Source organism: Mustela lutreola, chromosome 16 (assembly GCF_030435805.1).
Source record: "Mustela lutreola isolate mMusLut2 chromosome 16, mMusLut2.pri, whole genome shotgun sequence".
Lineage (NCBI taxonomy): Eukaryota > Metazoa > Chordata > Mammalia > Carnivora > Mustelidae > Mustela > Mustela lutreola.
Window position 1 is genome coordinate 29,972,015 of NC_081305.1, and position 20,673 is coordinate 29,992,687.

The 20,673-nt window shown below is 36.7% G+C and overlaps 1 protein-coding gene across 8 annotated transcripts in view; it reads right to left on the minus strand.

The window, feature by feature from the left end:
- The window catches only part of CHD9 (chromodomain helicase DNA binding protein 9), a 225,627-nt gene that overhangs the window by 143,323 nt on the left and 61,631 nt on the right, over positions 1 to 20,673 (minus strand). For 6 of the 8 annotated variants that reach the window (XM_059152717.1, XM_059152723.1, XM_059152721.1 and 3 more), the window contains exon 2: positions 2,141 to 3,763. In XM_059152717.1, the coding sequence (XP_059008700.1) occupies positions 2,141 to 3,598 (1,458 nt within the window). In that variant the 5' untranslated portion in view covers positions 3,599 to 3,763. Of the gene's footprint in view, positions 1 to 2,140; positions 3,764 to 10,844; positions 10,912 to 20,673 lie in introns of all 8 variants that reach the window. The other 2 variants (XM_059152724.1, XM_059152718.1) reach the window with 2 other exon arrangements.

The following is a 20,673-nucleotide window of genomic DNA, read 5'->3' on the forward strand; positions in this document are numbered from 1 at the left end:
AAATTATCCCAAACCAACTGCCCTTGATCTGTTTTTCAACATAAAGAACAAGAAGTTAGCAAAACAAAACAAACTCTGAAACAAAAAGGTAAGTACGTTTAAATAAAGCCTTATGAATTTATCAGTAGAGTAAGATGATATATGAAAGGTTGCTTAGGATGGTTCTGAAAAAAATTCCTCTCAGATTATACCATCTACATGCCAGCATTGGGAACTACTTTAGTTATTTAAAATTACTCTTTATTCACTCCAAATCTACAACTTCTTTCAAAGCCAGTAGAACATGTTTAGGAAAACATAAATTAAAGAAAAACTACAATGATGACAAGGACCTAGCAAAACAAAAGTATAAAATAAATAAATTTCGGGCTTCACACCTTCAAGTATATGCTACACAAAATGACTAGTCCCAACTAGTCAGAAAACTTCATATTAAGAGGATAGATGACTTAAGGTTCAAGTAGAGGTTTTTCCCAGGGTCCTTCTAAAGAAGATGCTTGATCCTCTTCCAGTAGAGGGAGCAAAATCATAATATTCTATTCAGGCCACAAAAGAGGAGGAAAGGTTTAAGAGTGTCTTTTAACTATCTTAAAATCTACCAGACATTTCAAAAAATGTACTGAAAATAACATTGGAAGCAGAAATAAAATCAAACTAAGGGAAAAGATAAAGAGTTTATCTTCTTCAAACGTTTCAAGGCTTTGAGATGAATAAATGGTCCCTAAACGTTTAATTTCAAGTACTGTGATATATTACACTGTCCACCAGATCTCACAGGTAACCAAGGTATTGAAGCATTTTAGGAATCCTTAATTCGACAAGATTTCAGGTAAGTGATAAAATATTACATTAAATATATTTTTATTATAGAAACAACAGAGTAACATGACTGTAACTATAGAAAACAAAGGAAAGTATAATTGTACTACCCTAAAACAATCTATCTCCTTTCAATATTTTTTTCCATGTGTATTTTCATACTGCTATGAAAAGAATTATAAAAACATTAAGTGCTTACTATATGCAAGGCACAGTTCTCAGTATTTTCACATATTACAACCCTTTTAATTTTTATCAAAGACCTATTAAGTAGATCCTGTTAGTACTCCGCACTTAGAAGATAAGGCAAATGAGAAAGAATAAAATTCTCTTAACTAGCTAAAAGTCACACAGCTAGTAAGTAACAGTAGCCAAGATTCTAATCCAGGTAGTTTGGTACCTGAGCTTATACTCTTAACCGCTTTACTGTGATCTTAATTTTGAATTATGGTTTTTCCCCATCACTAACATATTGTCAGTGTTAGTCTTCAAACTTTTTAATGCCTGTAATAGTCCATCTAATACTCTATGATAATAAACTATGATGCTTCCACTTGTCCTGTATAGATAGTGTAACAAAAATATCCTTGGGTATATTACTTTTCCTGTGTTTGGGTTATTGTGATAAAGTATTTTTATATTAAAATTTACTATCAAACTGTTTCCCAAAATATTTGTGTCAATTAACAAAGCTATATAAGTCCCAATGTCACCATAAATGTGTCAGCATTAACCAAACATTTTTTTTCTAATACATAAAAATAAAACCAGGCTGCAAATTGAATTATTAAAGTTGCATATTATTCTGAGTGTTCTGTTTACTAATTCAACTTACCCTTTTGTGAATTCCAGCTCCTCTGCTTTATTTAGTTATCAAGTTCTAAAAGTTTGCTTATCAATTTATATGAGCTTTTTAAACCATTGAGCCACCCAGGTGCCCCTATGAGCTTTTTATAGGAATATTAGCACTATGTTCATTACATTTGTGACAAAATGTTCCCAGTCTATTGTACCTTTTAATTATGGTTAAGTTTTCATTTTTGATAATAAATCATTCTGTTGAAGGCAATTATAATTCAAAGTTACAAAAAAGGTCCTAAAACCTTATCATTTTCTAAATATAGAAGTTAATGTATTGCTTTGAACACATCAAGAAATCACTTTCAAATATAAGACTGTTAAAGCAATAGAAACTATGTCAAAATATGCCTAAGTTTGAAAAATCCTGGATATGTCTCACATAAAATTAACTTTAAAAAAAGAGGAAAAAAAAAAAAAAGCCCATCCTATCCCAACTCACCAAAATAAAAGAGCCACATACCTGTCGCTGTAAATATAGGCGATTTCTGTCATGTAAATGTTGATGATTGGAAAGCGAAGAGTGCCAACTCCGAGCCTGGCCATGCAGCTGTGTTTGAGTCATATCCGAAGGCCGAGTTACAAGATGTGAAGTAAACTGCCGTTCAAGGTCATGATCTAAAACATGACTTGAATGATCTTGTCCAAATGCGGCCTCATCAAACTGGGGAAGGAGACCCTCGTGGAGGAGGTCTTCTGGGTCAAGTCCTGTAAACGGCTCAGTTTGAGACTCCACTTGATGAAGTAAATTCTCTTCTAAAGATGAAAAGCCATTAGTTTCTACGTGATCATTGAAATGGCCCATTTGAGTTCCTGAGTCAACAGGATCTGGGAAGTTCATGTGCACAGGAGATAATTTTGAATTGCTATAATTACCCTGAGGATGTGATGAATGCAACATTTGGAAATTATTTGAATTCAACGATGTATTGGGATTTAGCATATGCTGAGTGGATTCTTGCTTGATTCCCCTATGAGGTGAAAAGGAGTTACTTCCGGTAAAATCGGATAAAGTCTGATTTGTGTGATTAGGTGCAAGCACTGCAGAGGTCTGCAGAAGACTGTTTGGTGAGACATGATTACTGGAAAAGGAATAATGTGAAGAAAACTGCTGTGAATTACTGACAGAACAAGAAGTCATATTTGGAGAAGGTCCATTGAAATTCCCTTCTTGATGATTGCTACACTTGAGGAAGTGAACTGAAGGATTTGACGTTTGGGAAAACTGCTGCATCGAAAGAGACTGTTGCGACGTAGATGCATTAGGGATTTGTGAAGGGTGGTTAACACTGACTCTGTGCGGACCAGAAACATTAACATCCATAAAATTTTTAGACTGGCTGAGAGAATTCTGCCCTGGGTTAAGATTATTTCTATTTTGCTGTGAGCGTAGTGAAGTGCACTGTGTTTGTTGTTCACTGGCCTGAAATAAGGCAAAGTCATGGTGTACCACAAAGCTTTTATTTTGATGCATAGAGTGAGAATGTCCTTGTTGGTGAAAAGGAGACCCATTTTGATTGGAAATGCTGGTAGCTGTCTGATGGCCCCACATTGGACTGCCATCTGCTACATCTGGAAACAAACCATTGGGCTGGTTTTGGGGGTGGATCGGAGAACAATTAAACTGAGAGTGTGGAGATAACACATGTTCAGCTGGGCTACCAAAAGGCTGATTGACTTGGTGAAATTTCATTGAATCAAACTGATTTAACTGCTCATAATCAGTTATCTTCTGATGTGTTGGAGTACCTTGAACATGGTTCAGTGAGTCTATGTGCAAAGGCTCAAATTCTGCACCTAAGTTCAATTCATCAACTAGTGAAACAGGTCCTGGTTGTACAAATGCATCATCTGACAAACCTTCTAAGGTCTCACCAAAAAGATTGGCATCATCAAAAAAGTCCATCATTGGATCTGTCATCTTGAAAAATCCAGTGACAATCCGGGCTATTCACTCCAAATGAAGTATATTCGGCTTCTGTGTAGTGGATATTACTGGATCATTGCCAAAGGTCATCAACTAATCCGAAACAGGTCAATGTTCATTATTGCTCTAGATAATGACATGTCATGAAGTGTCAGAATCCTAGGAAAATAAGAAAAACAATTCAAGTTTAATGATGAGAATTCATTAAAGTTCTACAAAGTTTATATATGGTGTAAAAAACATACAATCTTGGTATACAGTATTTTTTGGTAGAATGATTAAAAATTGCAAAAAGCTCATTGATATTCCATACAAGGAAAAAAATGCGGGTGCATGGGACATGACTGTATGTATTTGAAACTAATAATGCATAATACTTCAATTTCAAGTTCATATATATATGTTTACACACATACATACATATGTACACATATTTTTAAAAGTAGGCTCCATAGTTAGCATGGAGCCCAACGTAGGGCTCAAACTCAACTGTGAGATCAAGACTTAAGCTGAGATCAAGAGTTGAATGCTCAACTGACTGAGCTACCCAGGTGCTGCTGAAGTTCATATATTTTGATGAAAGAATGTAAACCTAAGAATGGTATGTCAGACTCTCTCCTCTACCATGAAATGACAATCACTCCCCAGCAGCTATGGCATGTTTAAAAATATATACGTATTAACACTTCAAAGTAACAGCTTGTTAACATAGCTGATACCAGATTTTCTCAGATTAGTGTGTTGTGATATTTTGCTCTAGACCTCTTGAGCAGATGCATCTTCTTGTTTCATACAGTATATGCAGAAATACATGAAGAAGAACAATTGTATGGGGTGCCTGGGTGGCTCAGTTGGTTGGGTAACCGACTCTTGGTTTCAGCTCAGGTCACAATCTCGCAGTCGTTGGATTGAGCCCAGTGTGGGACTCTGCGCTCAGTGTGCAGTCTGCTTCAGATTCTCTCTCTCTCTCTCTCTCTCCCTCTTAAATAAATAAATAAATAAATAAATTTATTTATTTATTTATTTTTTAAAGAACAACAACAATTGCATGAGATCATGTTAAACTGGGCCAAATGAGATGAGTTAAGCATCTGGTCAGTTGACAGACAATGCAGACAGGGGATGGTTGGGATGTTCCCACATACTGCTACCATGGTTCACGGCTCATCTGCGTGGAAGATCAGCCTTCCTAACAGCCAATTGATTTAGATATTCATGTAGCAAAAGCAAGAATCTTTCTGTTAATGGTTATATTCATTACTCTGTCCCTAAGTCTCTCTCCTGCCCTCATTAAGTCATTTGGAATATAAATACTGCTTATTTACTAAACTGTGTAAATAAATGTGTGGTGACAATCAAGCTGAGGCAAATATAAACAGTAGCTTGAGCTAAGCAATGAATTATTTTTATGACAGTCTGAAGAGCAAAAATGACTACATTTACATGAATATATGTACATATACACACACATACATGCTATTTATGTGTGGAAAGGATCTAATAGGTTACTCATTAATATGAAATGGCCAGCTCATTTTGTTCCAGATCTGTAGCTTTCCAAATACTTTTAACAAAGGTAATTTATGGCTGTGCTCTACCGTCTTGCCGAGAGAACCACAAATGAAGGTTCCTGCTGCTCTACATATTAGTTTAATCAAATATTAGCAAAGTCCTAAGAAACTTTTCCAGAACTTCTATTTTGGGAGGTCCATATTAGAAAACAGAAATTTCTTAAAGAAAATGCTCACTATTTTAATATACAAATACTTTTGAAAAATTCTATGTTAATTTTTTAAAAAAGACTTTGTCAGAGACAGAGAGAGCGCAAAAGCAGGCAGAGTGGCAGGCAGAGACAGAGAGAAGCAGGCTTCCCACTAAGCAAGGAATCCGATGTGGGACTTGATCCTAGGACCCTGGGATCATGACCTGAGCTGAAGGTAGCGGCTTAGCCAACTGAGCCACCCAGGGGTCCCAATTCTATGTTAACTTTTTTTTTTTAAGATTTTATTTATTTATTTGAGAGAGAGACAGTGAGAGAGAGCATGAGCGAGGAGAAGGTCAGAGAGCGAAGCAGACTCCCCATGGAGCTGGGAGCCTGATGTGGGACTTGATCCCGGGACTCCGGGATCATGACCTGAGCCGAAGGCAGTCGTCCAACCAACTGAGCCACCCAGGCGTCCCCTATGTTAACTTTAATTGGAAACTGCCTTATTATTATTTTTTTTTTTTTGGTTTTTTTTTTTATTTTTTTATTTTTTTTATTTTTTATAAACATATATTTTTTATATACATATATTTTTATCCCCAGGTCTGTGAATCACCAGGTTTACACACTTCACAGCACTCACCAAATCACATACCCTCCCCAATGTCCATAGGAAACTGCCTTATTATTAATCACAATGGTATGTACCTAAGTCCTTTAACAAATATATGATTTTGGAAGAAGAAAATTATGGAAAAAGTTATTTTTCCAGATTTTATAATTGTGAGACAGAGCAGATGAAAGGCTATGTGGTCTGAACTGAACAAGGCCGTTGGCAAAATAGAAGGTAGGTTACTTCACTTCTCTGGAACGTATCTTACTAGTTTCTGCTTCAGACTCCAGACTGGGGAACATCTATAAGTTATTAATCAGGAAAGCAATGTCTTATGATTTTATATGGTTATATGATTATTTATGAAGAGGAACACAAAAAAAGAAATACAATGAAAGTTACCAAATCCAGTATATCATCAAGTATGAGGTACATCATTCGTTGATATAATGTTAAAAAAGTAAAGTAAAGAAAAGAAAATGCTGCCAGTTACACTACGGCACTATACCATTTCAAAGGATTTTAGACTTAGTCTTATTCAAAAGGATCTGATAATTTCTTCTGCCTTAAGATAGTCTGCTTGGTCCATAAAATACTTGATTATTGCTCTGTAAGTAAATGTGAACTGCTCTCATTCCTTCGTGGACAAATATTTGCTTCTCTAATATTAAATTATGCTCTGCTATTCTGTTCCTGTGCCTCTCTGCACAATCAACAACATTTTGGTTAAATACGGGAGAATAGTATATTTTAAAAAGACATTTTAGGGGCACCAGGGTGGCTCAGTTGGTTTGGTGCTCTACTCTTTATCTCATGGTTGTGAGTTCAAACTCTCTGTTGGGCTCTGCACTGGGCGTGAAGCCTACTTGAAAAAAAAAAAAAAAAAGACATTTTATTTTTATTTTTTTCAAAATATTTTATTTATTTATTTGACAGACAGAGATCACAAGCAGGCAAAGAGGCAGGTAGAGAGAGAGGAAGGGAAGCAGGCTCCCTGCTGAGCAGAGAACCCAATGCAGGGCTTGATCCCAGGACCTTGGGATCATGACCAGAGCCGAAGGCAGAGGCTTCAACCCAATGAGCCACCCAGGCACCGCCCCCCAAAAAAGACATTTTAAATAACGCACATGTAGTACTAATGTACATAGCCCAACTGGTCATGGCAATATAAACAACTATGACTAAGTGTGTGTACACACAGGTAAGTACTCCATGACCCCCACCTGGCACATGGGTACTGAGACACATCCCAATTTCAGAGATTTTCTTTTAAGATTTATTTATTTATTTGAGAAGGAAAGAGAGTGAGTGGAAGGAGAGGCGAGAGAGAGAGAGGGAGAGAATCTCAAGCAGACTCCACACTGAGTGCAGAACCCAACACGGGGCTCAATCTCATAACCTTGAGATCACAATCTGAGCTGAAACCAAGAGTCAGAGGTTTACCTGACTTAGCCACTTAGGCACCACCCCAAGATTTTTTTTTTTTTTAAAGATTTTATGTATTTATTTGACAGAGAGAAATCACAAGTAGATGGAGAGGCAGGCAGAGGAGAGAGAGAGGGAAGCAGGCTCCCCGCTGAGCAGAGAGCCTGACGCGGGACTCGATCCCAGGACCCTGAGATCATGACCCGAGCCGAAGGCAGTGGCCCAACCCACTGAGCCACCCAGGCGCCCCCACCCCAAGATTTTAGAGATGTTAAAAGTGGAAAATATAAGCATCTTAGAATGATTAAAGTAATTTTTTGAATAATTAGAATGTATTACTTCAAGAGTTCAGAACCCACAACTATAAAAATCTACCGCCCAACTGAATGCTGAAAATAAATTACTGGAAGGATATCACATTATTGTATATATTTCTACCTTCTGCTATTAACAGTGAACTTAAACAAAAATATAAAACATTCTGAATTTATACAGATTTACTACATGCTTATACATTTATTTATTTTTTAAAAAGATTTTATTTATTTGACAGGGAGAGAGAGACACAGTGAGAGAGGGAACACAAGCAGGGTGAGTTGTAGAGCTAGAAGCAGGCTTCCCACAGAGCAGGGAGCCTGATGTGGGGCTTGATCCCAGGACCCTGAGATCACGATCCGAGCCAAAGGTAGATGCTTAATGACTGAGCCACCCAGGTGCCTCTTATACATTAATTCTCAAAACACATTCAACAATTCTTAGGAGTCTGCTTTGGAAATAAATAAATGATATATCAGAGCAGTAATAGTCCATATAGGAAAGAACTGGTATAGTCCTTGAATTTTTGTACATGACGGTAGACTGTGCTAAAGCAGAATGTTTTCTACATTTATGTAACCTGAGGCTTATCTAAAATAGGGGAGAAGTAAAAATTTTAATTAAGAAAATAATTTTGCTATTTTATCATCCAATGAATATTAACTGATAAAGAACTTCAGGCACTTGAAAGATGAGTAATAACTGATCTCTGAAGGGGAATTTTGACATGTAAATAGAAGATTATCAATACATGTTACTTGTGCTTTGCTAAAAGTCAGTACATAAGAGGAACATCTAATGATTAAGAAAATGAATATAGATACCAACACTATATTATGAAGATACACATTCCATATGTGAAAAGATATTTGTAAATAGTTGACTTTAGTTATAAAAATAGAGATTGGGCACCTGAGTGCCTCACTTGGTTAAGCGTCTGCCCTGGGCTCAGGTCATGGTGCCGGGATCTTGGGATGGAGTCCCATATCAGGCTGTCTACCCAGAGGAGAGTCTGCTTCTTCCTCTCACTCTGTGTTCTCTCTCCCTCTCTCTCAAATAAATAAATAAGATCTTAAAAAAAAAAAGTACAAATAGAGACTAAAGGCAAATTACAAAAAAATATTTTTTACATTATTTTTTTTAACATTCAAGAGTTTATGAGATTTGTAAAATCTCATAAGCCATGTTTTCTATTTGAACAGTTCATTCTACAAATGACACAATGCTCATGTAAGTTCCACTTGAAGATCTATTGCTGTAATTCATTCTGTAAAGGTAGCATTTTCTAACTTGATGAAAATATCATGTCGGGGCGCCTGGGTGGCTCAGTGGGTTAAGCCGCTGCCTTCGGCTCAGGTCATGATCTCAGGGTCCTGGGATCGAGTCCCACATCGGGCTCTCTGCTCAGCAGGGTGCCTGCTTCCTCCTCTCTCTCTGCCTGCCTCTCTGCCTACTTGTGATCTCTCTCTGTCAAATAAATAAAATCTTTAAAAAAAAAAAAAAAGAAAAAAGAAAATATCATGTCAATCTAATTTTAACTTGCTATTTCATTAAGCAAATACTTATGGACTATCCATTATATCCAAAGCAACGCTGCAGAAACTGAAGTTTCTGCCCTCAGGAAGTTCAGAATCTAAACGCAGGAGGCAGGGGGTAATGCACAAGAAAAGCACATCATATATTGAATAAAATATGGTAACTGTCTAAGAGAGGTACAAGCTCATCTATAAGATAATTTATAAAGAGAAGAGAGCATACTTAGCAAGTTAAGATAATTTATAAAGAGAAGAGAGCATACTTAGCAAGTTATTCAGGAAAAGCTTCAGGAATAAAGAAACGGCCCCAAGGGGCGCCTGGGTGGCTCAGTGGTTTGGGCTGCTGCCTTCGGCTCGGGTCATGATCTCAGGGTCCTGGGATCGAGCCCCGCATCGGGCTCTCTGCTCCGCAGGAAGCCTGCTTCCCTCTTTCTCTCTCTCTCTCTCTGCCTGCCTCTCTGCCTACTTGTGATCTCTGTCTGTCAAATAAACCTTTAAAAAAAAAAAAAAAAGAAACGGGCCCCAAGGGAGGGAGGAAGTACGTATTCAGGGAAAGGGATGAGTACTGCCATGGGCATGCAAACGGGAAGAGTAAAAAGTAAAGGCAGAAATGTAAGCTGGAGTACTGCTGTAGGGACCTTCTCAATCCAGTACAGTAAAATAAAATATATGGAGGACAGAATTCTTTTAAGGTTGAGACAAGTATTTAGAATCAAAGTAAAACTACTTCTCGATCTTCATTTCTACATTTATTGATGCCAATGACATGAGGATTGTACATCAATGGGACAGAACTCTAGCCTTCCCAAAGTTCATAATGCAGAGGGGAAGAAAACACGTAAACAAGCAGAGATGCATGCCTTGGCAGAGATGCATACACGGCACAATGTTATATTAGGTGGCAATTAATTATTTCTGGAAAAGATGGGTAAAGGCATAGAGATGAGGCAACATTTGAACTGGGCCTTCAGAGAAAAAATAACATCGTTGACTGTGTTCCCAAACAGGATTTATATATACATATATTATATGTGTATATAATACACATATAAACTTACTTCAGAGGTAAATTGACTTCCTGAATGTCTAATAGTTGCTTTTTTTTTCAAGACATCTCTATATTTTCCAAATAAATCCCTCAGTATATTTCTACTAAATGAATTAGGCTTCCCAGTAAGCTCAACACATTCAAGAGTTTCATCCCATTTAATATGAGCAGCACTGAGTCCTACCAAATTATTCAGCTTTCTATTAGTCATCCCTTCAGGATTTCTGCGCAGTATTAAATTTGTGTTACATTACTTTTTACTTTGTTTATGAATTACCCATAGCCATTTCAAATTTATACTTGGGGAAAATTCAGTTTGGGATTCACCTCCTATAGAAGGCTTCTTCTGACTCAACTGTCTGTCTTATAACCTGTCCATACTACAAATAACACTCCATTATAGTAAGAATTATATTTTTCTTTTCTCTCCACTAGGCTGTATGGCCTGGGGGAAAAAAGGAACACCGTTGTCCTCTTTATTTCCTTAGTATGTTGTCTGGCATAGCAGGCACACAATAAATTTTTGCTAAATCAGTGAATGTCTGCATAGGAATTAGAAAGAACAGGATACTTAAATAAAAACAAAACAAAACATAGACCTGAGTCCTGGCTCTTCTACCTTCTAGCTGTAGGACTTTGAGAAGATCACATATGATTTGTTTTCATCTGGGAAAAAAAAAACAACACAAACTATTAACTACAGTCCTGTCTGCCTCAAAGGGGGATTAGAAAGCACTAAATAAAGGAAGCGGTAATCCCTATTAGGATAGGAAACAAGTCTTTTATAATCCCATCACTCTCTCGAATTATCCCTAAAACTGGTAAGAGCACAGTGAGAACACTGCAAGATATGCCCAGAGGTGAGGGAGGACATAGCATTTCAGGAACTACTTAATAGACTAGTGTGGCTAGAGCATACTACTAGCCAGAGATGCCAAGGCAGGCAGAGGTCAGATATCCAAGGCTTTAAATTAGCCATGTTAAGAAATCTGGACTTTATCCTAGAGGCAAAAGGGAGCTATTTCACGGTTTAAAATTTCTTCTCTGGCTTGACTAACATTTTTACTGTGGTAAAATCTTATCACTGGTGGTTATAAACATTTAGTTATTTTAAGATGGCAAATAGAAACTCTCTCATTGGCAGTGACCAAAACACCTAAGTTGTACCCAGAAACATTTTTTATGACTAAAATGATAACAATAGGAGATATATGTCATTTAAAAGAATATCTTTATTTGGCAAAATAAAAAGCTGGCAAACTTGAATTCACCATTTCTTCATTTAAAAAAAAAAAAAGAAAAAAGGTATCTGAATTTCTAGAACAACTCCTGTTAAGGTATATTTAATACCTGTTAAAAAGTTTTTTTACATCCACAAGTAGTGTATCCAGAGGTAAGCTGTCTGGTAGGATAAAATATCGAATGTTCTTAGATTTCACCTTTGGTTCTACATAAAAAGTTTTTTTAAAAATTCACTTTTCTTCCTGCCTTCCTAGACATCTAATTCGTGACTGTTTAAATAAACTTAATTATGACAACCTTCAAATTCTTGAAGAATTAGGTCTCCGCTACAGTTTCTCTTTTCAAAACTACAAACAAAATATTTCCAGCTTAATGAAATGTGAAAAATCCTATCTAAAAAATAAAAAGAGATACTACAAAATTCCCTCAGATGAATAAAACTGAAAATACAACATAGCAAAGCTTACGAGATAAAGCAAAAACAATGCTCTAAGAGAAACTCATGCTTGTAAACAATTACATTACAAAAAAATCTAATTGCTAACCTAACTGTACACCTTAAGGAAATGAGCAAACTAGGTCCAAAGGAAGGAGAAGAAAAGAAGTAATGAAGATTAGAGTGTAGAGAAATGAAATAAAGAAAAAGACAATAGAGCAAAATCAATGAAATCTAACATTAGTTCTCTGAGAAAATCAAGAAAATTCAGAAATCTTTAACTAGACTGTCTAGGAGAAGATCCAAATTACTAAAAACAGGATCAAAAGAGGATATTAATATATACTTTTACTGGGGCGCCTGGGTGACTCAGTGGGTTAAAGCCTCAGGTCATGGCCCCAGGGTCCTGGGATCGAGCCCCGCTTCCGGCTCTGCTCAGTAGGGAGCCTGCTTCCTCCTCTATCTCTGCCTGCCTCTCTGCCTACTTGTGATCTCTGTCTGTCAAATAAATAAAATTTAAAAATCTTTTAAAAAAAGATATATATATATACTTTTACTTTACAATATAGACTTTACAAGTCTATATAAGGACCTTATAAGCTCTTTTTATATAGGCATAGTAAGTCCTTTTTTTTTTAAGATTTTGTTTATTTATTTGACAGACAGAGATCACAAGTAGGCAGAGAGGCAGGCAGAGAGAGAGAGAGAGTGAGAGAGAGAGGGAGAGAAAAGCAGGCTCCCTGCTGAGCAGAGAGCCTGATGCGGAAACTCAATCCCAGGACCCCGAGATCATGACCTGAGCCGAAGGCAGTGGTTTAACCCACTGAGCACCCAGGTACCCACAGTAAGTCCTTTTGATAGAAGAATACTATTGTAAGAACAATATGAACTGCACCAACAAATTGGATAAACCTAGATGAAACTGAAAAACTGTATGTCACATAAGCTACCAAAATTGATAAGAAAATAAGTAGAAAATATAAATAGACCTAAAACAAGTAAGATTGAATCTGTCTTCAAAAACCACCCAACAAGGGCGCCTGGGTGGCTCAGTGGGTTGGGCCGCTGCCTTCAGCTCAGGTCATGATTTCAGGGTCCTGGGATCGAGCCTCTCTCTCTCTGCCTGCCTCTCTGCCTGCTTGTGATCTCTCTCTGTCAAATAAATAAATAAAATCTTAAAAAAAAAAAAAAAAAAAAACACCCAACAAAGAAAAGCCCAGGACCAGATAGTTTTCATGATGAAGTCTACCAAATATTTAAAGAATTGACACCAATGACTCTCAAATTCTTCCACAAAAGTGAAAGATCAGAAGTACTCTATAACTCATTTTGTGAAGCTAACATTACCCTGATAATGAAGCCAAAGACATTACAAGGGAAAAAACCCCAAACCAAAAACACAACAAGACACTAAAGACTAATATCTCTTATGAATACAGATGCAGAAATTGTCAAGAAAATACTAGCAGACCAAATCCAGCAGCATATTATACATATACATATATGTACACATAGAGTATATTATATGAACAAGTGGAAATTATCCTAGGCATGTAAAGGTAATTAACATACAAAAGCCAATCTATGTAATATACTATATTAATAAAGGTAAAAGCATATCATATCAGGTGATGCAAAAAAAAGCATTTGACAAAATCTAACGCCCTTCCAAACCCTTTTATGATTAGAATACTGACTAAAGGGGCACCTGGGTGACTCAGTGGGTTAAGCCTCTGCCTTCAGATCAGGTCATTATCCCAGGGTAGAGGGATCGAGCCCTGCATCAGGCTCTCTGCTCAGCAGGGAGCCTGCTTCTTCCCTCTCTCTCTCTCTGCCTCTCTGCCTACTTGTGATCTCTGTCAAATAAATAAATAAAATCTTTAAAAAAAAAAAAAAAAGAATACTGACTAAAACAGGAAAAGAAAGGCCATGTATGAACAACTTAAAGCTAACATCAAACTCAATGGTAAGAGAATGAAAGCTTTTGTCCCAAGATCAGGAACAAGTCAAGGATTCCCACCCTTACCGCTTCTATCCAATATAGTACTGAAAAATCCAGCCAGAGAAAATAGGCAAGAAAGGAAAAATAAAGGACATCTAAGTTAGAAAGGAAGAAGTACAACTATCTTGTTCACAGATAACATGATCTTATATGCAGAATACTGTAAATAACACACACGCGCATGCATGTAAACTGCTAAAGCTAATAAACAAATTCAACAAAATTCTAGGATAATTTCAGAAAAATCAGTTGCACTTCTTTAAGACAGCAAATCAACATTCCGGAAAGGAAATTTAAAAAAACAATTCCATTTACAATAGTATTAAAAAAAATAAAAATTGGGCACCTGGGTGGCTCTATTGGTTAAGCGACTGTTTTTGACTCAGCTTGTAATCCTGGAATCCCAGGATCATGTCCCGCATCCCGCTCCCAGCTCCACAGGGAGTCTGCTTCTCCCTCTGACCTTCCCCCCTCTCATGCTCTCTCTCACTCACTCTCTCTCAAATAAATAAATCTTAAAAATAAATAATAGGAATAAATTTAATGGATCACATGTAAGATGTATACACTGAAAACTAGATCATTTTGAAGACAAAACAGTGCTGAGGGGTGCCTGGGTAGCTCAGTGGGTTAAGCCTCTGTCTTCAGCTAGGTCATGATCTCAGGGTCCTGGGATCGAGCCCTGCATCTGGCTCTCTGCTCAGCAGGGAGCCTGCTTCTCCTCCCCACCCCCTCCCCACTTAAGATCTCTCTCTGTCAAATAAATAAATAAAATCTTTTTTTTTTTTTAAACAGTACTGAAAGGGACTAAAGTAGATCTAAATCAATGGAAAGACATCCTGTGTACATGCATCGAAAGACTTAATATTGTTAAGACAACAATACTGCTCGAAGCAATCTACACGTTCAATGCAATTCCTATAAAAATCCCAATGATTTTTTGCATATATAGAAAAACTCATCTTTAAATATATAGAATTGAAAGGGATCATGAATAGCCAAAACAATCTCGAAAAAGAACAAAGTTGGAATACCCACACTTCCCACTTTCAAAACTTACTACAAAACTACATTAATCAAAACAAAGTGTTATTGGCCTAAGGAGACGAACAGAACAGAAAGCCCAGAAATAAACCCTCACATAGTCAATTAATTTTTGACAAGGGCGCCAAGAACATTCAGTAGGGAAAAAAAACAGTCTGTTCTACAGCTGATGTTGGGAAAACTAGATAGCCACCTGCAAAAGAATAAAGCTGAGCTCTTACCTTATACCATTAAAAAAAAAAAATCAACAGAAATATATCAAAGATCTAAATTTAAAAGCTAAAACTGTAACACTATTAGAAGAAAACTTACGGGCAAATTTTCATGATTTTGGATTGGCAGCGGTTTCTTAAATACATAAAAAACACAGGTAACAAAAGAAAAAAAACATAAATTGGGCTTCAAAAAATTAAAAACTTGTGCACAAAAGAATACTATCAAGAGAGTAAAAAGATAACCCACAGAATGGGACAAAATAATATGCAAATAATATATCTGATAAAAGTTTAATATCTAGAATTAATAAAGAACTCCCATAAACTCACTACTATAAACAACCCAACTTAATTAAAAATGGACAAAGCGGGGCGCCTGGGTGGCTCAGTGGGTTAAAGCCTCTGCCTTCAGCTCGGATGATGGTCCCAGGGTCCTGGGATCAAGCCGTGCCTCGGGCTCTCTGCTTGGCAGGGAGCCTGCTTCCTCCTCCTTTCTCTCTGCCTGCCTCTCTGCTTGCTTGTGATCTCTGTCAAATAAATAAATAAAAATCTTAAAAAAAAAAAAATGGACAAGGACTTCACTACACATTTATCCAAAGAAGATACAGGAATGGCCAATAAACAGAGATACTCAATGGCAGTCATTAGGACAATGCAAATCAAAATCACAATGAGATATCACTTCTCAACTACTAAGAATATTATTTTTAAAATGAAAAATTACAAGTGTTGGGCGCCTGGGTGGCTCAGTGGTTAAGCTGCTGCCTTTGGCTCAGGTCATGATCTCAGGGTCCTGGGATCGAGTCCCGCATCGGGCTCTCTGCTCAGCAGGGAGCCTGCTTCCTCCTCTCTCTCTCTCTCTGCCTGCCTCTCTGCCTACTTGTGATTTCTCTCTGTCAAATAAATAAATAAAATCTTTAAAAAAAAAAAAAAAAGAAAAATTACAAGTGTTTGAAAGGATGTGGAAAGACTGGCAATCCCATACATTGCTATTAGTAATGTAAAATGGCACAGCCTCTACTTGAGGGATCCCTGGGTGGTTTGTTAAGTGTCTGCCTTTGGCTCAGGTCATGATCCCAGTGTCCTGGGATCGAACCCTACATTGGGCTCCCTGCTCGGTGGGAAGCCTGCTTCTCCCTCTCCCACTCCCCCTGCTTGTGTTCCCTCTCTTGCTGTGTCTCTCTCTGTCAAATAAATAAGTCTTTTAAAAAAGAGAGAGAGAGAGAGAGAGAGAAAATCCTACTCAAAATCTAAATCTGTAAGATCTATAAAAGCTGAATATTCAGGGAGAAATCTTTTATTGGTGAGGAAATGGGTGAAGGTGAGGCCTAAAGCCCTCTCTTCCTTCCAGTGGCTAAAGATTACCCAGTGCTCCAAAGAGCCCAGATTGAAAACCATTTACACAGTGCTTTATGTGGATTATTTCACAGTAGGATTTTCAAAAAACAAAGGATTCAGGGGTGCCTGGCTGACTCAGTTGGTAGAGCACTCAAGTCTTGATCTCAGGGTTGTTAAGTATGAGCCCCACATGGGGTGTAGAGATTACTTAAAATAAAATCTTTAAAAAAAAAAAAAAAAAAAGACTCCTTGCTTTAAAAGACCTGAAAACCAAATAGCACTCATTTAATGTTTATATTAACATCTCCCTTTGCAGATAGTGATTTCCTAAATTCAATTATTTACTTTGTTGGCATTCACATTTAATTTAGTCTTGCTTTGCATCTCACAGAAAGGGAAATCTTTAAAACATAATCTCATCACTACTCTTGGTAAAAGACGACTGAGGGTAACTAATTTTGGGCTGATGCTGAAAACAGATTTTAAGTTTCCCAGTTGCTAATGAGTCAGGTCAAGCTGTCTATCTGAAGCAGTCCTGAACATCAATCATACCCCTAACCAAATGAAGTATAAATATATATTATATAACTAAATAAATTTCAATTAATGTTAAAAACAGGAAATTGATTTAAATGCACAATTTTCCAAAGTTTGAAATACATTAAAAATTGAGACCCAGGCGGATTACCACCACCTAACTTGCAGGGTTTTTGAATGGTTTAGAAATATATACAGTTTAGAAATACACTCAAAGTTCCTAAAACATAGAAAGCACTTAATAAATGCAGCTTTTCCTCTCACACCTGTCATCTCATTTCTGATTTCCCAAGAGTCATTCAAACTCTCCCATGACTATTAAGCTTCTCCAGACCTCCTCCGATTCTTTTGCTAATAATCTCTATTGCTTCAATATCCTTGTGACCATTTTCAATTCACTCAACCTACCATATTCTATTAACAATACCAAGGTAATGTGACCTCCAGACCTCAGCCCAATTCAATTAACATTTCTGCATATTTATAATATTTGTTATATGGATGGCACAGTATTAAAACAAGGTGGTCCTTGTTTTTGCTTAGAAAGTGTTTAAATTCATTTCCCTATGCTTTTAGGCTATCTCCTTAAGCCTTCAATCCTAACTACCCCCATCTCACCCCAGGAAAATCCTGCCTCTTACTTACTCTTCCAAGAATTTTCCAGTTGAAACTCGCCAGTCACCTTTTCAGAAGCATGTTTCTCTCTTTGCTTCTATCCTTTTTCTTCTAGCTGTTCTCAGAAGAGGAAGCATGACTTTTTTCCAAAGATAAACCTTTCGCCTCTTAATACCATTCCATCTAGCTTTTAAGCAACTTACACCCACATACATTCCAACTCTGTCTAGGATCTTTAATCATCCCTTTGCAATTACCTGCTTCCCTTCTAACTTTAGGCAGTAGGTCTCTCCTACCTTAACAAAAACGCACACACAAAATCACCTTATGTCTATCCTTCCATACAGTGACAAATATTGAGAATAAGTGATCAACTGTCTTCATTTATCAAATACCCACTTGCTTGTTAACCTCTTGCACTTCACTTTCTGCCCTGATAAAATTACTGAAACTATACTTCCAAAGGTGACTAAAGCTCCTAGGCAAATCCAAATGTTCTCTCAACCTGCATCTGACCACTAAGAAACTTGCCATCACTAACAAAAGTGACAGAAGCTGAACTAAAAAATGCCATCTTCTATATGAAGCCTCCAATCATCCATGCATCTCCCATCTATGATACATACACCATTTAGGCACTGAATGCTTAAAGAACAAGGCCCATGACTTATTTATCTGCAGTACCAGTTACCAGTCTGCTTGGCCTATCACAAAAGCTGTAGAAATGTTTCCTGAATTCAGTTCAAGTAACCCTCTGCCTTCTGAAAATTCTCTCAGCTTCTATGACACTACACTATCTTGGGATTTTCTTTCTTATAGCTTTCCTTGCCTTTCTGATTCGTTTAAAGTAGTTTAATAGACATAAGGTTTTATGCAGTGACTTCATTTCTATCAAATCCATTTACTTAGCATTTCGAATTCAGTCAAATGTTGACACATCTTCCTCAATACATCTTCTAAGATGCGATTTCACATTCAAATCCTTGAGAAACTCAATTCCACTTTTTCTGGAATACTATAAATTATTTAAAACATTTTTTCTTTCTACTAGAATATAATAAAGATATAAAACTCAATTTCTCACTACCTTAATGAGACCGTATAGCATTTCATTGCCTTCCTTGAGGTCTCTGACCAAGAATATACCAGGAAAGCAATTCGTTGGGTCCCTATATACATAATGATATATAACCCTGTTAGTAGCCCTGCGAGCTTTGGCCATTTCTGATATAACACTATTCATCTCAGGAATGATATACATCTTTATAATACTTTTCCTCCTCCTTCCCCAGGGCCTTATTTCTAAGTACCATGTACACGTCCCCAAATAGTTACCATATTCATTTTGCTGAATTTTTTTTTCCTGTCTCCTTTAAGATTTCTTAAATTAGATATGTTATTTTTTTCATTCTTTCCAAACCATATCCCCTAAAATGCTGTACTAGTCACTGTGTTGCAAAACCAAACATTTTTAAGGATAGAGAAAAGATCTCTTATTTGAAAACAAAAAACTATGCTTTGTTTGAATATGCCATAATCCAACAGGCATAACAGAGGTACTCATTTATGTTTTACTAGGTAGAAATACCTACCCATCAATTCATATTTGGAGGTTTTTAAAAAAGAACACAAGATTTTTCAAATACTAGAGTGGTATTTTAATCAAACCACATAACTGAATATAACGCAACTGGCATTTTCACACACTGCTAAAACAAGTATAAATTGGAACAACAAATCTGGAAAATGATATAGCTTTACTGGTAAAATTGAATATATGCATATCCTTGACCAATTTTTCTACTTCTAGAAATATATATGCCACAGAAATGTGTGCACACCAAAAGTCATGTACAGAAATGTTAGAAATGTTCATCAGTCAGTATTACAACAGTTCCAAACTGAAAATGTTTTCATCCTACATTAGAATCAACAGCAATGAGAATGACTGAACTACTTCTACATGGAAAAAAACAAATTGGGCACCTGGGTGACTCAGTGGGTTAAATATCTACCTTTGGCTCAGGTCATGACACCAGGGTCCTGGGATCGAGTCCTGTATTGGGCTCCCTGCTCCATAGGGAGTTTGGTTCTCCCTCTGACCCTTCTCCCATCTCCCACTTGTTCCCTCAATCTCTCTCTCACATAAATAAATAAATAAAATCTTTAAAAATTAAAAAAACAAAACAAAACCAGATTAGTCTCATAATGTTATTAATATTCAGGGCACCTGGGTGGCTCAGTGGGTTAAGCCTCTGCCTTTGGCTGAGGTCATGATCTCAGGGTCATGGGATCGAGCCCCGCATCAGGCTCTCTGCTCAGCAGGGAGCCTGCTTACCCACCCCCTACTTGTGATCTGTCTGTCAAATAAATAAATAACAAACAAATAAATAAATAAAATCTTTTAAAAATATTACTATTATAAAATACAATATTAAGCAAAAGAACACATACTATATAATTTCACTTATATAAAGTTCAAACACAGCCAAAACTACTCTATGATTTTCAAAGTCAGCATGGTGGTCATCTCTGGGAGGGTGAAAGGAAGTGATGATTGGAAGGGAGTAGGAGAGAAGCTTGGGGGTTGCCGATAACATTCTATTCCTTGACCTAAGTTGTGGTTACAGAGATGTTTACTTTATAATAAATCATAGAGCTATAAACTTATGACATATACTTTTCTGAAACTTATCAAAAAATTAAAAACCTAACTGAAACAAGATGAATCATAAGTAAATATTTTTAAGTCACCATTTAGAGTGCGTCATTCAAATTAATATTGGTAAGTAAATATAGGATGGTTTCTGAAATGATTTATGTAAACTTTACTACTGATCTGAACACACATTCACCAAATCAGAACTAAGTGTATTCTTGTATTTTGATATGTAGTGAATTCACTAATTTATGTAACCTGATATATTCCCTAATACTAGAAAGCTGAGGCAACTCAGTTTCTCTGTAGCTCAGTTTCTTCATCTATAAAATGGACTAAA